The following is a 20,946-nucleotide window of genomic DNA, read 5'->3' as shown; positions in this document are numbered from 1 at the left end:
TTGTCAGAAATGGTCAATATATAGAAATACCCAGTGGTAACGTCAAACGTTTTTCAAACAATTATTTTTACGTAAAATGAACTTTCAAATTTTTATTTTTTTACAGTTTATTTTAGAATTCTAGTTTTTTGCATGTCACATGTTTGTCATCAAATACTACCTACTGACACACGGTCAATAGTACCAATACTACCTACTGACACACTGTCAATAGTACCAATACTACCTACTGACACACGGTCAATAGTACCAATACTACCTACTGACACACGGTCAATAGCGCCAATACTACCTACTGACACATGGTCAATAGTACCAATACTACCTACTGACACATGGTCAATAGCACCAATACTACCTACTGACACACTGTCAATAGTACCAATACTACCTACTGACACACTGTCAATAGCACCAATACTACCTACTGACACACTGTCAATAGTACCAATACTACCTACAGACACACTGTCAATAGTAACAATACTACCTACTGACACATGGTCAATAGCACCAATACTACCTACTGACACATGGTCAATAGCACCAATACTACCTACTGACACACTGTCAATAGTACCAATACTACCTACTGACACACTGTCAATAGCACCAATACTACCTACTGACACACTGTCAATAGTACCAATACTACCTACTGACACACTGTCAATAGTAACAATACTACCTACTGACACACTGTCAATAGCACCAATACTACCTACTGACACACTGTCAATAGTACCAATACTACATACTGACACACGGTCAATAGCACTAATACTACCTACTGACACACGGTCAATAGCGCCAATACTACCTACTGACACACTGTCCAATACTACCTACTGACACACTGGTAATAGTACCAATACTACCTACTGACACACTGTCAATAGTACCAATACTACCTACTGACACAAGGTCAATAGCACCAATACTACCTACTGACACACTTTCAATAACGCCAATACTACCTACTGACACGCTGTCAATAGCACCAATACAACCTACTGACACACGGTCAATAGCGCCAATACTACCTACTGAAACACTGTCAATAGCACCAATACTACCTACTGACACACGATCAATAGCGCCATTACTACCTACTGACACACTGTCAATAGCGCCAATACCACCTACTGACACACTGTCAATAGCGCCATTACTACCTACTGACACACTGTCAATAGCGCCAATACCACCTACTGACACACTGTCAATAGCGCCATTACTACCTACTGACACACTGTCAATAGCGCCAATACTACCTACTGACACACTGTCAATAGCGCCAATACTACCTATTGACACACTGTCAATAGCTCCAATACCACCTACTGACACACTGTCAATAGCGCCATTACTACCTACTGACACACTGTCAATAGCGCCAATACCACCTACTGACACACTGTCAATAGCGCCATTACTACCTACTGACACACTGTCAATAGCGCCAATACTACCTACTGACACACTGTCAATAGCGCCAATACTACCTACTGACACACTGTCAATAGCGTCATTACTACCTACTGACACACTGTCAATAGCGCCAATACTACCTATTGACACACTGTCAATAGCTCCAATACTACCTACTGACACACTGTCAATAGCGCCAATACTACCTAACACTTACGTTGCTATCAGCCTGTTTCTTCTGCAGATATTGAGATTTACATGGAAAACCAGCTTTTTACACACGTTCTATTCAGTTTTATTTGCGGGTCATTTGTCCATGATTTGTTAAAATAAGGTTGTAACTGCTTACCGAAATGAAGTACCGACCAGGTCAACTTAGAAATGTCAGTCACGCGGAATCAGACAATTATTCAATTACCACGAAGATGAAAACTGAACTTCCAAAAAGATGTTTAAAAAAGAAGGGAATACTGACAGGTGAACAAGATGGAAAATCGATAAAATGAAGTTTAAAATTGGAAGATAAATTAGATCAGAAACTGACTACAACTGATCAACGAGTGTATAACGTTATTATGATAATAAATGAATTTGTATGAATGATATGTGTGAGCACGTGATCATAAATTATAGATAGAACACTGAAGTAACGAATGATTTGTGAGGTGTAATTTTAGGAAACTAATGTGATACTTTATCTGTTGATATTAACAGACTGGACTTGTTCAGTACCGTCTGACAGGTCTGTTCCATTTTATAAAAAACATGTGGTATATTCTGTTTGATATCAATTAAAGGTATTGTCCGCAAGAAGGCGCGGGAATAGGGTTCTGGAATGCGGAGGAAACCAGCCTTTTAAGCAATCTTTTTCTTTTGCCAAAGATGCACGTATAAATCAATAAGGTGATGAACGACTCCTTAATGGACTCACCTTAAAGCATGAATTTTAGTTTTTTAATATTTTAGTGTTTTTTAGAGTTTTAATTTCTCAGCAGCGTGACGTCATTGTAGTATTAGCTTTATACTGTATACTTTTAAAATGTTTATAAAATGTCATTTCAATGGAATTAAGGAATCGATGAAGTCTTTCACTATATACTTCCATATTTTAGGGCCACTTCGATTTTTTCTTTCGGGATATTTACACCTTTTTCAAACCTGACAAGTTTTCAGAGGAAGAATGAATCAGATGTATCAATTCTTAACTAAAATGCCTCGAAATTTGGCATTTTAGTTTCTCCTCTCTCTCTCTCTCTCTCTCTCTCTCTCTCTCTCTCTCTCTCACAATAAAGCTTTGTCTGTTGATCGTGTAATGCCCCCTCCCCTCCGATCTGATCGCTTTATCTGGAAACATTAACTCGAGTTATTCAATGATATTTATCGCTGTTGAACGAAAACTTTTTGTGTTTGGTTGTAATCATTGATAGGTAAATGAAAGGTCAGCTTTGACAGACAGAAATCGTACAATTTACTGACAACCCATCTGTATTCATAACTGCGTCCATGTGGTACGTATTAAGTATAACAGGTGACCTAAATTTTACACACGCGTGTCATGTCAATGTAGATCTAAAAATGTATCACGGATAAAATAACTTTAATGGTTTTCTGAATGATCTGACTGAATTACATGAATACAAAATAAAACGAATCCTTTATAGTAGGTCGAATTCGATATGAACATCTGTTGTTAAGATTTATAACCCTTGGGAGAGCTGGATGGGTCGTGTGTTAGAAGACCAAAGACACACTACAGCCTTTGATACTAAATGCAGTAGATCCAGATATTGGATTAGATTAAAACATATAGTTGTATGCTAAGGGTCTAATTTTGGAGGCGATGAGGAAAATCAAAGGTGATCGAAAAACAAATGTCAAAATTAAGATGGGGAGTTCCACTTACCGAACTACTTAAGAGATTTCGTAATTTCCATATCCCCGATCATTTCCGGAAAAAGTCAATTCCATGTATGTATTGTAAGCCATGCAACTATTCGAATGAATTAAAACGTGGCATTGCAGGTTACAGCAAACCGCGAGAACAAAATGCAGCGAATTGTTCATTTACGCTGCATAAAAGCATCTTTTATCAGATAATCAAGTGGTATTTTATTATCTTCCTCTTTCCGAAACAGGCTTAATTTCTACATATGTGACTGCAGACATTGTAAGGGCTACGTTATGTTTGACTTGATTTCGGATTATTATGAAATTCGAGGCTTTTGAAATTAAGACTGCGAATTGGTAAAGGCAGCATTTGATAACTAAAGTAAGAAAATAACAAAGTATCAAAAAATAACGAAGTTTTACATCGAAATATTATATCACCATTGTTTCTTGTAGACAGAGAAATTTAATGGTGAATATTTAAAGCCTTAGTGCGAAATTATGCCAAGAATTAATATTTCAGAAATCTCCTAATTTCTCTCTCGTCTTTAAAACTGCGACAATTATCCCTTTGAACAAAAAGGTAACGATTCTCAAAAAAGTGGTTAATGCTAAAATAGGAACAATTTGCGGCTTAGATAATGAAGTAGGGTAACTAAAAGTCACTGGACCGTAACCATTTACCTGTTAATTATTCCCTTCAAATGACTCTTACGACACCATCAGGTAATGTAACGCCAATCAGTCAAATAACTCCATCATCATTAAACAGCTTTAAAATGTCCCAATACTGATAAGTCAAACATGACATTACCATAATCCTATTAAAAATCCTCCAGCGTTTTATAACTATTAATGTTACACAATATATTCGTTATAGTGCGTTTAATTATTTTTAATGCTTTCCTAGCAAGAATTATGTAAGAATATTTTATAATCATTTGAGTATAGATATATTACCTTATTATTCTGTGAATATACTCTTGTCATTTTTTTGTATATTACATATTTATAATATCACAATCACAGATAACACTGACGTAATAACGGAAACCAAGGTTTGAGGTTTGACGACGAAATGTCCATTTTCTTCAATATTTGCCTGAAAAGTCGACAATGTGTTAAATGGATTATAAGTTCGATTCCATTTGATATGTGATTTATGAAACATTTTGTTCTTCGTTTCACTTCGCCCTAGCCTTTGCAAAATTCTTTGACTCGTTTCATTAATTCACATATCAAATGTAAATTCTTTTTTATATACGTGATCTATGTTGTCTATATTATTTGACTGAAAGGAACATTTTAAACTATGGTTATGTAGAACAATTTTTTTATGTATGCTATTTAGTTGTACAGAACGATTTTTTATCTATGTAATTTGGTTGATTAGAAAAATTTCTATCTATTTGAATTTGTATCACACTTCATATCTATGTTATCTGCTCGTAACTTATACACTTCCTATTTTGATATATATAAATTCGTCGATTAATATCACGTTGTTATTTTACTGGGTATGTAGAACTATGTTTTTGCTAGCTTTGAAAATATCATGTAAATGTTTATCACCACTGTTTACTCGAGCAAGTTATAAGAACTCAAAACTACTTTTATTTTAAAGATGAATATCCACAATTATATTTATTGAATTGTCAAAATATAAGTTACGAGTGCTTATGAATGAAAGAACTTGGACCTATTTTGATGGTCGTTACTGTGTCTGTTGGCTCCATCAATATTTCCCTTGTTCTCACTATTGGAACGTGGCATTTCTTGGTTTGACAGATGTTTACTTGATATCGTCGATGAAGCATTATACGGTTAACTTTTCGGAACACATGATCATATCCTCTGTACTTTTCCCAGGGTGTCTGTGTTAATCTTTGTTCATATTTAGCCCTAGTTTAATCGAAATTGAGTTAGGATTAGGATTATGTTGACATTTCGTTATTTTTGTTTGTTTATATTTTTTGTTTGTTTTTGTTTTTTGTTTTTTTGTACTTTTGTATAAATAGTACATTTCATTGGTGATACAAGTCCTATACCTTTGTATAGTTATGTATTAATACTAAATCTTGACTTTGAGGACAACCTGTGATATCCAATTACATTGAATGGTCATAAAAATAACCTTTATTGTTGACTTTATGGACATATTCTTCCATCAAATATCAAAGTTCTCTTTCATTGTCGCTGGAAAAAGTTTCACTGTAAGAAAAATTACATTTGGGTATGACATTTAAACATAAGTAATAATTCACCTTTGCAATTAAACTTTGATACTTTCACTTACAATGGGCTTTTGTTAGTCAAAACTAAGTTGATTAAGAACTAATGTATTCTTTCACTGATTCACATTATTCATCCAAATACTTTGTCATTAATAATGCACTATAATGAAAAAGTTCATATGGTTTTGTTGGATATTTATGTAAAGTTAGCGGTAGGTAGATATTTAACAGTTTTTTCACACTTGCACTATTCGTGACATTTATCACATCTGCCGATCAGTTCGCTGATGTCATATAATACATCAAATGTATACACGAAAAATGAACCTCTTAATTTTCTCAACAAATCTCTTTTCACTGCTGCTAAATAAGAACAACAAGAATATTCCAACATGGCAACGTCATCAATTCAAATTCAAATTCCATAAAACTAAGGTAAAATACGAACAAAAGAAACATTTACACGGATACTCCTGAAAAACTACAAGGAGAATAAGACCAGGTGTTCCGGAAGAGTGAGCGTCTTGTGCTTTATCTATGACACCCTCCATGTAAACCTCGGTCAATCCAAGTAGGTAATGTCAAGTTCTTAAATGAGAACAAGGTATAAAACAACAGAACCAATAGACAAACTAACGAGCAACCAGCTACCACATAGCCATACAAAGAAATATTTCTCAACGAGATCACTATGGCGACTCTTCGGCCAATATGATCTTTCCTATAAATTCAGGTATCGACCCAAGCTACAGACCATACTAGTCATTTATAATTCAATCATTGTTGGATACCGAACGTAGGTCTCCTATAATTGTTTTATTACATATATAAATCAGAACTTAATTTCAACAACGAGTAAATCAAACGGTTTAGTCAACACATTAATATAAACCTGAAAATGTAAATGGAGACTAACATCAAGTGTTCCAAAGAATAACGTCTCCTTCGTCATTGACGACGTCTGCCATGTAAACCTTGGTTTACCCGATTAAATAATGTCAAGTTCTCAAATGAGAACGAGGTATACAACAACGCTGTGGAAATTGTTGAATGTGCCTATGGTCTGCTGCACCGACATAACTTATTGAATAACCAGAAATAACATTGCGGGTTTCGTTGACAGAGCAGAAGATGCCTACCTTTTCAAAACACATGTTCCTGTTTGGCCGTATTCTCCTGGAACATGTCGGTATGATTTCATTGTTGTATCCAGTGACTCAGATTTTTACAGGTAGAAGACATTTAAAATCAAATGCACAAACATTTTTAATCCTGACCCCCAAAGGAAGACATTACGCAATACACAATACCCCTAAAAGAATATTCAGAACAAGCTAGAATTTCATTTGATGTGCGGAACGTGGCCATGATTACCTTGTTGAAGATAAAATCAAACGTTGTTGCTCCTCAGGAGGGATAATTTATGGGGGCAGAAAGAGATACATTTTCCTCGCAAGGAGTTAAATCCACAAATAAAAGTATTTTTGATAATTTTTATCAAGATTCTGTCCTCGTCCACCCATCAATTAATAAATTAATATGGTAACAATGGCACATGTGTACAAAAAACCACAGATGTGTCGGGAGGTCAGCAGTAAAATATGAAATATATATGGTTTCCATTCATAATATATATAACAGCAGTATTTTGTCGGCAAAATAACCACAATGAACGCAAAAACCCCGAATCGTGACAAGGTCGCACTTTTATTATAACGAATATCAATCAAAAACCTTACTCATTTTAGTAAAGAGAGTTGTGTATTGTGCGTCTTTATAATTACTATGTTAAAAAATGCAAGCTTCATAACTTTAACAGGAAACTTTTTAATTAAGATTTATAAAGGTTACTGAATGTTGTTTAACCACACACTTTTGTGAAGACACATTTTTTATTTCAGTTTTATAATCAGGAAATATTTCTATTAGTGTGTAAATAGAATTCTTCATTAATGAACCTTGATAAAATGCTTAATTGATATATATTAATATGTATTTATCAAATGTAGCATTATGTTCGCCGAATTTCTATTATCCTCTCTGTGGTTTCCTTTGACTTATGTACTAAACTAGATAACCTATGGTCTATGTGGTTCGGTTTGAAATTGTTTTAGATTAACTTGATGTCTTGACAGAATAATCGAAGATCATGTACATGGTAAGTATATTGAATCCAAACGATTTTCCTGAATGAGTCAATGATGGATGATATATACAGGATATATCTGTAAACGCATAAAATAACTTCCTCACTAACTTTATATGCGAACTCGCTATAAGCCAGTTAACTGTGAATTTTGTTGTTTTTGTGGGATTTTGCTTTCCAATTCTGTCCAAGATCGAACAAAATCTCATTACATTGAAAGGAAAACTAAAAGAAAACAATTTTGAAAAGTCATGAATGCTACGGAAAGACCAAGAGTTTGGTAAAAACCAAGGACAGGTGGGCTTTCCAGCCATGCTAATTTCCCATAAATGTCCTCCTAAAGATTTTTCACCCTTCGAGACCACTCACCAATAAATTGCATTGTGCCATCAAAGTTGGTACTCTTGGCTTTAATCCAAAATAATCGATGACGTAACTTAAATACTAATTATGAACGCTGATTGTTACATAACAGATAAAAAAATTATTATTTTAACGAAATAGGAAAGTTCAAACCATAAACTCAGAATCCATCATATTTTTATTTCCTGGTTCGCTTGTATTCAAAACTGGGACTTCTTGCTTAGCATATATGATATCTGACATGTTATTATCAGCATTATTATGTTTAATTTTCTTTAAAAAATAAAGAAATGGTATTGTGGCATTTCCCCAAAAAACACGTACTTTCTTTTGATCACATTTTGCCGTTGTTTAACTAATTCCAGTATTCAGATATCATTTGTGTTTGTTTTGTGCAATAAACAACTAGGAAATACCAACATGTCAACATAATCATAATCCGAAAATAAAAAGGTAGAATATGAAGAAAAGAAAGATTTACAAGAAAACTCTTTAAAAACTACAAGGAGATTTAGGCCAGCTGATCCGGAAGAGTAAGCATTTTCTGCTTCATCGACGACACCCGCCATTGAAAACTCGGTCAATCCAAGTAAGTATTATCACGTTCTTAAATAAGAACAAGGTATAAAATAACGGAACCAACAGACAAACTAACAAGCATCAATCACTTCCAGCTTCATATCGCAAAAATAAAATAGAATGTTTCTCACTCGGATCACTATGAAGTGCAATAAAATTTCCTCACAATTTGTATCAACCTACATCTTTTGAAACCCTGTGTTACGAATTTGTCAGTTGGTTTACGACTTCTGGCATGAAAATTGTGATAATGGGAAGCCTAGAATATAGAATCAACTTCAATATGTAAACAACATAGTTTGGTGATGCAGAGTTGTTGATATCGGGAAATGGAACATACAGCTGTCCGTATTGGTTTCGTTGTAGGTTAAGATCGAGATAAGCGGCAGAATATGCAGGTGGTATACACCGGTGGTGGATTGTTTAGTCCCAGATATTAACCATAACCTAAATACTACTTTTTATTTATTCCCATTTAGGCTTTTTCATCTTTACGGTCACTATCAGTTGTCTCTTAGGTTTAAAAATTGAGGCCCTTACATCACTGACGAGTCTTAGAGGGATAAAACAGCGGCATAATACAGTTGAATTCATTATTTGACTCTACTGTATCTAATTCAAAGTTTGTGTTGAAAGTGGTTTTCACTTTGCTTGGCCAAATCTCAAGTAGACAACCTATTTGGAATGCCAGTACTAGTATAGGTCATTGATAATTCACACGAAATGAGCCCCTTACTTTGTTTAGTATATCATAACTCATAAACAAGTGATGAATGTATAGATAAGGGGAAAATGATATATTTGTACTAAGTATCTTCTACACGAATACAAATTAACTGTGATGTTTTCTCGGTCTATGGTTGATTTATGGAAAATAAAAAAATAATTTGTGCTAACTATCATTTCTTTATTTAGGAAAATGACATATTTGTGAAATTATGAAAGGGATAATTTTTTTCCACATATCCCACACTCATATTCTTGAGTAATCCATATGATTATGAAATTAGGAAATGAAATCACATGAAAATGAAGAAAAAAAAGGAAAAAAAGATAAATAATTATATATATAAATACAAAAGACATTTTGTGGAAAACAAAAGTATGCAAAGTATCTGTACACAAGTTCTTAATCCCTTACCATTAACATAAATGAATTAATCTGATCACATTATTGGTAACTTTTGCACAAAGTTGAAAGTGTCTAGTTTGCTGTCAGCAATGTCAGTTTCACTCAGGTTTAAATCATGTTTCTAAAGTCCAAACATGTTGCCGTGTAGTATCGATGAAGTCTTGTGTTTTGTATCACACGGAAACAGACAGAACATGTTCACCATGTATGAAATCAGTGCACCTATCAACCCTAAAATGTATAAACATATGTTTAGTGTCGTCGTGATGCTATAATATATGTTTTACTGATTCTCACAAGCATTGTCGACATGGATTGATTATACTATGATAACAGGATACATTTTTTCTGCTTTAAAACGATCTAACACGTTCATTATATCATCCCTTTATGAAATAAAAAGGTATGTCAATTTCACTTACATTTCCTTGAAATTGAGTGGTGAATTTAGCGCGATAGTTTGACTTTGCTCTTTGATAGTTTGACTTAGTCCTTTATCATAAGAATGAAATAAACTTTAATTTTCATTTTTGAAATTATTTTCAAGGTGTCACTTTTTCTTGGTTGAATCCAGCCTATGAAAATAGCAGAAAATGAAACCCCTCGATAATTTTAACCATAATAGTATTTGATGAAGTGCTTAACATCTGAGCAGTTCTTTTTTGTTTTCTTTTTTGTTCTGTGTTTGATTTTTTTACTTTTTTTTCTTCGTTTTCAAAGAGGTTGATGACAGTGCCGGTAAACATTGAATAAGCTTTTTTTAAATCAGGGTTTATATCAGGGCTGGATTGGAAAACCATTTCATTTGTGGTTTTTTTTTCAATAAAAAACATAAAGTGGGATATGTTTGTGACATGGGGTTGCAATAACGAAGGGACTTGTTTTTATTCTGGTTAATAGCTTACTACTGCTCACAAAAACCGTTTATAATTTCAATAAACACTCGTTATTCTCCCCAAAATTGACTGTGTATGTAGGCGGGGAAACGAAAATCGAAGGTTAGATATAATAGTATGTTTATTTCTGACCACCATGTTGTCTCCGGAGAAGACTTATATTGGCTCTAGCCTGCTGTCTAATCCTATTGATTGTTTAATAAATAAAATATTCTGAAACGAAATGAAATATAATCGTAATAGGGTCGTAGTAGTTAGAAGAAAACGGGAGACCATAAGTTGGCTGAAAACGTTATTATAAGTACTAACTGACCTTTCGATAACGTTGAATTTATAAGTGTGCATACAGTTAATATACAGTGTGTTTAGATTATTTATCGACTCACGATACACATGCAGTTAAAAGGCAAAAGATTTATGGTAAAATTCATATCTTTTCCCATCTGCGTTACTTAACATAGATACATAACCGTTTTATCATTGTGATGTAATCTAAAATTCATTATGCATTCATCATACAGAACGTTTAAAGAATGTTTAATTGGCATTTGAACCAAATATAATAAGTATAACAGGCACGTGATGGTGAAATGGCTAAATATCATAGCTCATGCTCTGAAGTATGTTCTTTTTTTTAGTAGCAAGTTTTACCTATATATATTTCAAAATTTTATACTTATCTTCATTAATATTCATCATGCTTGCAAAACTAATAAACAATTGTTTACGATAAAATCATATAAGGATATATCATAATGAAGAATGAACAGTGTGGGGCGTTCCCCAACCCCTGGTTTTACATTCTGTGCATTTCCATTGTTAAGCTTTTGTATAATGTTCTACAATTGTCCATTATATCAAGTACATGTTTAATGACATATATTAAATAAATAATTCATAATTAGGGGAAAAAATCATATAAAGATGATATAGAAAAAATAACCGTGTGTGAAGTTTCATCTCTGAGTTACGTCTTGCTTGAAAATCGTTGTAATTAAATGATCACAATACGAAAAAAAAAGCAATAGTTTTCAATTTCACATGTTTCATTCTTTTCTCAAAAGGCACGATGGAAGGTGAGACTCATTTTCAGTTTGATGTTTAAGTTCAAACAAACATTTATTGCATACTACGCTCCAACGAATATTTGCTAAATAGGCTAAACGGGGACAAAGAAAAAAAACCATGAACATTACTTCAGATAATCATTGAGGAATTATAGTTATCTTTCATCTAGAAGACTCGAAATGTTGTCCATGGGTCAAAACAAAATACTGCATATTGTGTAAGAGAGAAGTGAGGTTATTATGTAATTACTATGAGTACAAACAGAAGAAATAAGTCAATATTTTCTAGCGGCTTTGTGTTTGTGTACGAGGACGAGATAAAATCGCAAAAAAAGGGATACCTTGAAAATATAATTCATAGTGGAATCAATGTGTCGTTTCAAGGCTTCGCGAAAAAAATCTGCTTCAGGCTTCTGGTAAAACCGTTAATTACAAGACCATTGAAAAACGCAGTTTACAAGTCCTTTGCTATACAAGTTGTAAAATTCCCTGATTAGTATGCAAAACTTAAGAAAATATGAAATACATGTGTTATATAATGGAAACATAACTAAAGGCATGCTGAACTAGTGATTTGTAAAATGTTCATAATCCCATTAAGAGGGAAAACTCGGGAAAACACATTTTAAGCTCTCTGTACATTTGTACACAGTAATTAAGATCTCTGAGCCTCTTTTGTACTTTTTATATATTATTAATATCAATATTTGCACTTTTCTAAAAGATGACAGACATTTTAATAACAATAATGACTCAGTCTGTTCAATAACAAATGCATATATCAGGAAATATTTCATTTCACGTTTGATAAAACAATTCCGGAAAAGCAAGAAGCTGTTTCCGTGTCTGTAATAATTCATCACTGTTACACACATCACGTACATTTGACCTCAAGAAATTTTCCTAGACAGTAATTAGTAGGTACGATTCTGACGGGGATTTCACAAGGTTTCCTATAGGGAAATGAATTAAAGAATATGATCAATGAGGGTATAAGTGTGCTGCTTCTTTTTACCCGGTTCCTGTTTAATGCATTTTATTAAAAAACATTGTGATTACAGTATTTTCACTGAACATATATGGTCTTTGTTTCAGATGGAAAGAAAAAGAAAGCTTAATAAATCAGATATGAAATGGATGGAAAACGCTATCAGGATGGAGCAAAATTAGACGTAAAAAGGTATTTTTTCATTTTACTTTTTTTAATATTGTTTTTTTTTTATTTATTTATTTATGATTATTGCAATCTTTATAAATTTATCATTGTTTTTAAAGATTGTATGAAATAAAAAGACTTATGAAAAGTACAAGGAGAATAAGACCATGTCTTTCTACAGGCTTTGACCTCGTTATGGAGTATGTATAACACATTTGTGAGTGAACACCTGTAATATATGTCGCCCCTCACTGACGTAGGTGTACAGATTTATTATTGCTTGGGGATATGTGTTGCGGTCAAATGAAATAAATGTATGAAGGCGATGCATTGTAAACTAGAAAAGCCCCTTGCTTATATGTATCTTATTGCCATAAAAATCATCTGCATATTTGAGAAATGTGATATAACACGAAAATCGTCTGTTGTGAGACGAAAATCTAATTTGTTTATTTTTTTCCAGTTGTATTATCATTTAGATGTTGGCATTGAGCAATTTATAAAGTATCATTTTCATTTGCGCTGCAAGGCCGCGTTGTAGCTAACAAGTTGATTGTTACCTCATTTCAAATTTGAAAAGTTATTTTGCTGGTGTATATCTCATTGTACACAAGACATAGAAATGTGACACGCCATCTAGTGTTACAGGACATTTGCCCACGAAAGTCAGAGATTACTCCAAATCTTGTATCCCCTTGGGGTGAGATAGGATACTCTCAACATTAAGTGTAAGTTGACAAACACGAGCCTTGCCGAGTTGTTACCAACATGATAATCTTTTCCTGGGGGTTATGATTACCCTATTCAAAATTCAGGGTGCATATGAGATTATCTTTGTGTTATCATACATGTACTGGTAATGCTATCTAAATAAGTGGTTCTAACGCGATATCAATACAGTGTTGCTGTGACGTCCTGAACAATAACAAAATCACAGTCAACGTATTTCTTTACATATCGCGTTACTTCCTCGTAATCAGTGAAATCATACCCCTAAAATAAATGTTGGTTTCGTCACGTGTGTAATATCACCATGCAAATTTTTGATTTTTTCCAATATTTCTATTGTTACACGAAAGCTCAATGGCGTCAGATATATATTGTGGCGGCCCCAAGTTAAAAGGTATAGAGTCAGATTTTACATCAGTCTGACTATACGTTGTTTAAACAAATATTTGCAAAGTTCTGTGATAAACAAAGCCTCGCAATCGTTTCCATGTGAGACTCCTTACGATTTTTTTTACCTTACCTCATAAATGGCTCGGCAATATGAGATTTGTTTGGTCCTAAATCTCATATGAGTGGAATCATATATATAGAAACCAAGAAAACCACAACGACGATGTAAAGAACTCGATTTATTGACATGGATAATTAAATATTCAATGACATTTATGATAATTTGATAATATATATACATGACAAAAGTAATGATTAATAGTTGCGGAAACAACAAAAGAATAAATAATTAAAAAAAAAAAAAAAAAAAACTCGCACACACACTCATTCACACTTAACTTTCCCATCATTATGACATATTTCGTAATCTAGTAATTTGCCGTAGGTATAGTGTGATTCAGTTCTGTTTACTTAACTGCACGTGTTACAAACGTTACAAACTTAAACAATTTGAAGACACAGATGACCTTGGCAAATTATTTATGGTTCAGGAGTTTTGTTTTTTCTGTTTGTCACGAGAATTATCATCCTCGTTCCCAGGAGATATTATGTCAGTGTGACCTCACATGGGAGCGAGAATAGATTAAGAAAGTAGTTAAAGAACGCATTACATATCTACAGTTAATGCATTAATGAAATCGATGACAATAAAAATAACTGTTTTTAGATTTGTCAAATGACTTTCCGTGATCAATAAATATGACCGATCAATCATGTATACGATAACATTACGTAGATTTAAATTGATAGACATGAAAGTGCGTTGCATAAATTCTTCCTTGGTTTCAAACATGAATAATTTCATTAATTTTAATTAATACATCCTGTCTAGTGTTGTACGTAAATGTCATCAATGATTTCTGCGAAATATACATAATACAATGTATATTACGTTGTTCACACATTCACACATTCCAATATTAGAACAAGGTTTACTCGGATGAGATCAAGTGTGGCTTATTTTGGATTTACAGATAACGTTATAATATTGTCCATACTCACGTGGACACGTTTGATCATAGCATTGTTAGCTTACCAAATAACTTCCAGGGATAGTTCACGTAATACCTCGAGAAAATCAAACTCATAACGAAAAGTATAATACATACTGGGTGAGTAAAAATTGTTTTAAAAAATTATTTTTTACTCTTTCTTTCTTTTTTGGTATTCTGATTTTTTAAAAATATTCTTCCTTAAGCCAGTCCTGTTTAAGAACTGAAAATATTTCATGAACATCATGATATGGATACTGGACAATACTACATAACACTTTCATTTCTTCGCGTTTACAGATATAAACATAGACATAAGAACTAAAGCTGTTGTAAGCATAACATGAAGAAACTAACCAACCATGAATATTAAAACACAAGCGATTTTCAGAAGTCGGTATTCTCAGCTCTTCCATACAAATACCTAAACAGGGAAAACGTGAAAATGAACGTTATATATCATACACAGACATTAGAAAAACATCGTACAATATCAATGTAGCCGTGGATTTCAAATAACAATTAACATCAACTCTTCCTTGTCTCAGAGCTTTGAGAACAGTTGTTTTAAATCTGACCTGAACAATGCCCTGTATTGTGGTAATCCAAGGGGAGTTCCAGTCTGTTTCACAACCTTCTCTTGCCAAAAGGATGCTAGTCATGGACCATCTAAGGTAGTATTTGACACAAAATGGTTGAAGTCGAGTTCTGAACTTATCTGAACAGTTTTGGCGACTTTTGTACCAGACTATATATTGGTTGGTGGTACTGTAGCTGTCGTCATCGCTTGATTTGTCTCCAAAAGATCGATCTGAATATCAGGACTAAGTGTTAAGTGGGTTGAAATGCACCTGCGATGGAAAGCGAAAGACCTTCCTGTCAGTGATCCCCATTGGTCCATAATGTGATATGTATCTTTGTTGTCAATCTTCACACTGTCTACATCTGTGTTTCCTTCGTCCACGTACATGGAGCGAATCGTAGCAAAGGGGTGCGTGAACCGATCTTGCATAAAATCGATATCACTTACAAATAATTGGGTCTCTTCGTTTGTGCTGTTTAAACTCATTTTGACAGAACTACCGTCTTCGTAGTAAACTTTCATCTGCCAGCGTTCAGGAATGATATCTACTTGTGTTATAACAGTATATGGTCTCACTCGGTCGGCTTTTGTCTGGCCAATAATTACTGAGGTTCCGAATGGAATCCAGTCGGTTCCATCCGGGGCTGTCGGGAGGAGTCGTACATTGCCGTCATTGTAAAGGACAAAAACTTGAGCATATCCGTTGTTCCACGGAATTGGCCGGTAAATACGGATAAATGTTATATTTTCTGCTATTCCGCCATTACTTAGACGCACCGTCATTGTTTTTGGCGCGAGCCAGGAGAGTTGAACATTCACTGCTTCAATGATGACGTCATCGCTTCTATAAATAGTCGAAACTTCATCTGGCACCATTGGTCGTTTAAGTAATTGAAGATAATCTACCTCAAACTTGATAATGACATCGGCTTCCATAGAAAGTACAATATAATTATCTGTGTCTTCTATCCAGGTGAAGTCTGGAATTGTCCACATTTGTTCCAAGGTATGTTGATCAAATGTCCTCACAGAAGGTTCAGACAAACGACCAGTATTGTCCCGGTACTGCATCATTACTGTAACCGGTACATTCAAATTCTTAAACCTCAAATATAATTCGTTTCCAATTTTCGAATCAATACTCCCTTCCTTTTCACCTTCCAGTTTAAACGAAGCAATAACAGCGATAGATTTTCTTGAATTGAATTGATTCGAAATAAACATTAGACTGGAATTTTGGCCTCGTATATCAGCGGTGTCAGAACTGGCTGTAAAGTCTGAGAATCGCCATAGTTGTGGCGGTAGATGGGGGCAGTTTGTAAGGTTGTCATGACGACGGTTAGCGAATGACTTGTACTGTGGAAGAGTGGCTGTAATGAGGAATTGACTTACTGCAGGATTGTACATCGGGACGTTGACGTTGTCTACTTCTGCACACTTGGTGTCGAAAGACTGTTGAGTTATGACGGCACTTTCGGTATTCGATGTTAAAGTAGGTCGCCTCACCCCAAAGTTCGCCTCCGGTATACACATGATAGTGCATTGAAGAATCTCCAAATTCATTCTTTCGTCATCAATATCAAATTCGATGTTATCAACCGATATGTTGGCCGACCCTGGTCTGACATCAACCTTTAAAACGTGCCATCCAGCATCAAAGGTATAAACCCGGGGAAACTTGCCAGTGTTGATGAAATCTTCTCGTCCACCTCGAGGCGGAGAGTAATACGTACCTAGCCAATAACCGTGATCTAGGTTTACAGTGAATAAAGCATTGGAATTATCACTAGAAAACCGGAAGTTGTTCAAACGAACGGTCGTCTTTTCCCGAATGCAGAAGTTTATAGATAGCGGTTCTATTTCAGTCACCATCAGAGCATTTCCATTGGAGGCGTTTGCCAAATTCAGAACCACATGATTTTCCCTTGTTCTTGAATTATCGGCTTGAAGAATGAAAGTTTTTGTAAACACGAGGGGAACAAACATCGTAAAAAGAAGTAATATCAGTTTCTTGCCTTCCATCATATACTTGTGCTGGGTTTAACAAGGTACCGCTGACGTGTAACGGTTGAGAAGTATGGCTCACTTTTCTGTTTATGCACCTTGTAATTGTGCGTTCAATCTTGCTCCTGGAATTCAAAGCTCGTCTCTTTTATACCTATAAATATAAAAAGTGGTTAATTAGATACAATTTACTCTGACTTGTGACAACGTGTGTCTGTTTACAAATAGGATGATACATCAAAGTCACGATATACCACATACATATAGAATAGCTAGGTAGACTATAGTGATGGATGAGTTCAAATATAAATCTATTATACTGTATATATTAATCATTTTACCCGGTTTCATGATTGTGCAATAACAGTGTGTCCTTTTAATGCAACTTATCATCCATTTGTCTTGTATTATATACATGAATCATACGTTAGTAATAATGATAATTAAAGTGCATGATGTACATTAATTAATTTGCATAGAATTTATGAAACACGAAATAACTAATAAAAAAATTCTAGTAGGTGGTTTGGAGCACGAAAAGTATGAAAGCGTTAATTAATCATATAAATATATTTATGCCAGAGATGGTTCATACAATTAGAAATCTAATACAAGGAATCATGACTTACCTGTGTTCACGAACAGGTCTTCAACTTCCTGGACAGGTAAAAACTTAGTGTTGATGAGTAGTGGGTTGATATTTACAAGCAAGCGTTAATGTGTAATCTAAGGTAATATCACTGCCTCAGCTTTCCTTGTCTTATAAACCATTTGCCACACTCCATTGCTTATTATATAGGTAATATTCATAGTTCTAGCCAATAAGGTTGGTTAGTCGTGATTTTTATCAATCAACTTTGATGATACGCTTACGTTACAAAGAGTAATGATGCTGTGTTTCAAAGTAATTTACATATTGATGGACACATTCAACAGCCAATCAGATTCCCGAATGGTTCGTCTCTCGTCATTCCCTTTTAACAGCGTCATAACATTACTACGCACAAGCTGATCAATTATGGTTTCAGAAGCATCTCTGCTCGTTCATCAACAATGGGACCGGTTACCAGCATCAATACCAGCAAATTAAATCTCTATTTAAAATCGTTCAGATTCTAACCGGAAATCCTCACGGGTCGTGATAATACTTGTCAGATCTGTAAATATGTGATTCAGCGTTTTTCTACAACAACAAAGGTCAACAAAGGAAGTCGGTTTCCATGATCGATATTTTCCGACATGACGCAAAGTTTCTGTGGTTTCAACCAACGTAAAGCTGTACTTTTAAAATGTTGTATTTAATCATTCATAGAAATGTTTACGTTAAATCCAGGTAATTATTTCCTGTCCATCTGGACGAGATTACATACAAACACACTATAGTGTATTTCAATAGAGATCGCCTGCTCGTTGGATATATATTTTTTTAAACCATAATCTAAGATGCGCATGCACGTTGTGATTTCTTTTCAATTAAAACGATACACCTGGAAATATAAACTCCAGTTCTATGTGGAATTATATTTTTCACATAAATTTACATTACAAAAACACAAAAATGATTTTCTGAAATATTTGATTTTAAAATATATTTCACATCTTCTCCTGAATGCTTTAACCCATTCTTTAAAAGATACAGTGTATGTCTATATATGACTAATGATGGAATTTGTTGCAATTTTTGTTATATTTCTTTAATCTAATATCACTTATCAAACAACGTAAACATAGCACTCCTATAATTTAGGATGTTAATGATATCTGAACTTGTAAAGGCATGGCACGCTGATATTTGTTATACATATATACCTCTAACATAGAACAGGAGACAAACTTTTACATGAAACATTTTTTAACATACCAAGGTTCTCGTTACCCGTTCTACCTCTAATTTATAATTTGTACAGCAAATTATTGTGAAATATGATAAATAGGTTATATTGCAATATTGATTTTTCGTATGATCTAATCTTCGCGGACTTAGCAAGTAGTTGAAACAGTAGAGATCAATTTTCACAGAAGTTATGGAACGGCCTTTTGGACTCTCTAATGCTTTTATATTCATTGTACTTTTTTCGTGATTATACTTTATCCGTTAGATAAACTCTCAACATATATAGAAGTAAAATAGTTACGTTGAATAAAGATGTAAATGTAGGGGAAAATATCACATCACAAACAACAAGGAAAATACTAACAAGACAACAAAATCATAAACAAACCTCAAAGTCAATAACATTGGGCAAAATGAGAACAAAATAAATATTTATACGGAGACTCCTGAAAAAGTTGAAAGAGAATAAGACCAGGTTTTCCGGAAGAGTAAGTGTTCTCTGCTTTATCGAAGACATCCCAACTAAGTAATGTCATATTGGCAAACGAGAAGGAATACGATGACAGATTATACCCACGATCATCACAAGGAAATAAAAATATTTCTCAACGAGATCATTATAAGAAATTTATTTTAATGCAATTCACATTGGAGATAAAACAGCAAGCAAGGAACTATCTACCAAATGGTAAGACAACATAAACATGCAAAAGAATTCGGATTCGAAACCAGATAAACAAACACACAAAAACCAGGTTTAAAATTCATCCACAGAGAGAGTACTTATCATAAATGTAAAATTTAATTTATAATTTGAAATGATAATTTTCCTGTTAATTGATCGAATAATTAAATAATTTTCAATTTAATTTTTCCGAAATTAATCGAAAATAAATACCTATATTGCTTTAAGTAGCAGTATGATACAATAACACGTTTTCGCTACTCACCATTTCAATCGAAAATACGTAAAATTATTGTCGCTGTTTAAACTGCCATAAACAAAGAAACAATTTCATTGATTATCAGTATTTTATTGCATTTTGCATAATACATAACAAGACATTCCTCCTCCTCCTCCTCATTATCATCATCATCAGCAGCAGCAGCAGTAGCAGCAGCATCAGCATCAGCATCAGCATCATCATCAGCATCATCATCATCATCATCATCATCATCATCATCATCAACAACAACAACAACAACAACAACATTACCAATGAATGAATATCATCATACAATCATCATCTTTTTAATCATGCGACAACCAGTTGTCTTTTTGCTGAGTGCATATTCTATAAATATTTCAGGTCCATAGTTCTCGTCATGTCTTCCAGCAGAGCAGGTAATAATGGGGATCCCGAGGGGCCCTCTACCAATGTTCCCAATAACCCAGCCACTGATACCACCGCACACGTGGCCTGTATCAATCTTTTACCAAGGCCTGGCCAACCCCTTGCTTG

The 20,946-nt window shown here is 34.1% G+C and overlaps 1 protein-coding gene across 1 annotated transcript; it reads right to left on the bottom strand.

Annotated features, from left to right (window-relative positions):
• Positions 1 to 15,810: 15,810 nt before the first annotated feature.
• On the bottom strand, positions 15,811 to 17,667 carry LOC132559026 (uncharacterized). Its single transcript, XM_060223625.1, has one exon. The coding sequence runs from the start codon at positions 17,665 to 17,667 to the stop codon at positions 15,811 to 15,813; it is 1,857 nt and encodes a 618-aa protein (XP_060079608.1).
• Positions 17,668 to 20,946: the final 3,279 nt, after the last annotated feature.

Source organism: Ylistrum balloti, unplaced genomic scaffold (assembly GCF_031769215.1).
Source record: "Ylistrum balloti isolate Yb309-2 unplaced genomic scaffold, AGI_CSIRO_Ybal_v1 Utg370842, whole genome shotgun sequence".
NCBI classification, from domain to species: domain Eukaryota; kingdom Metazoa; phylum Mollusca; class Bivalvia; order Pectinida; family Pectinidae; genus Ylistrum; species Ylistrum balloti.
This window is presented reverse-complemented; position numbering and strand designations above follow the sequence as displayed.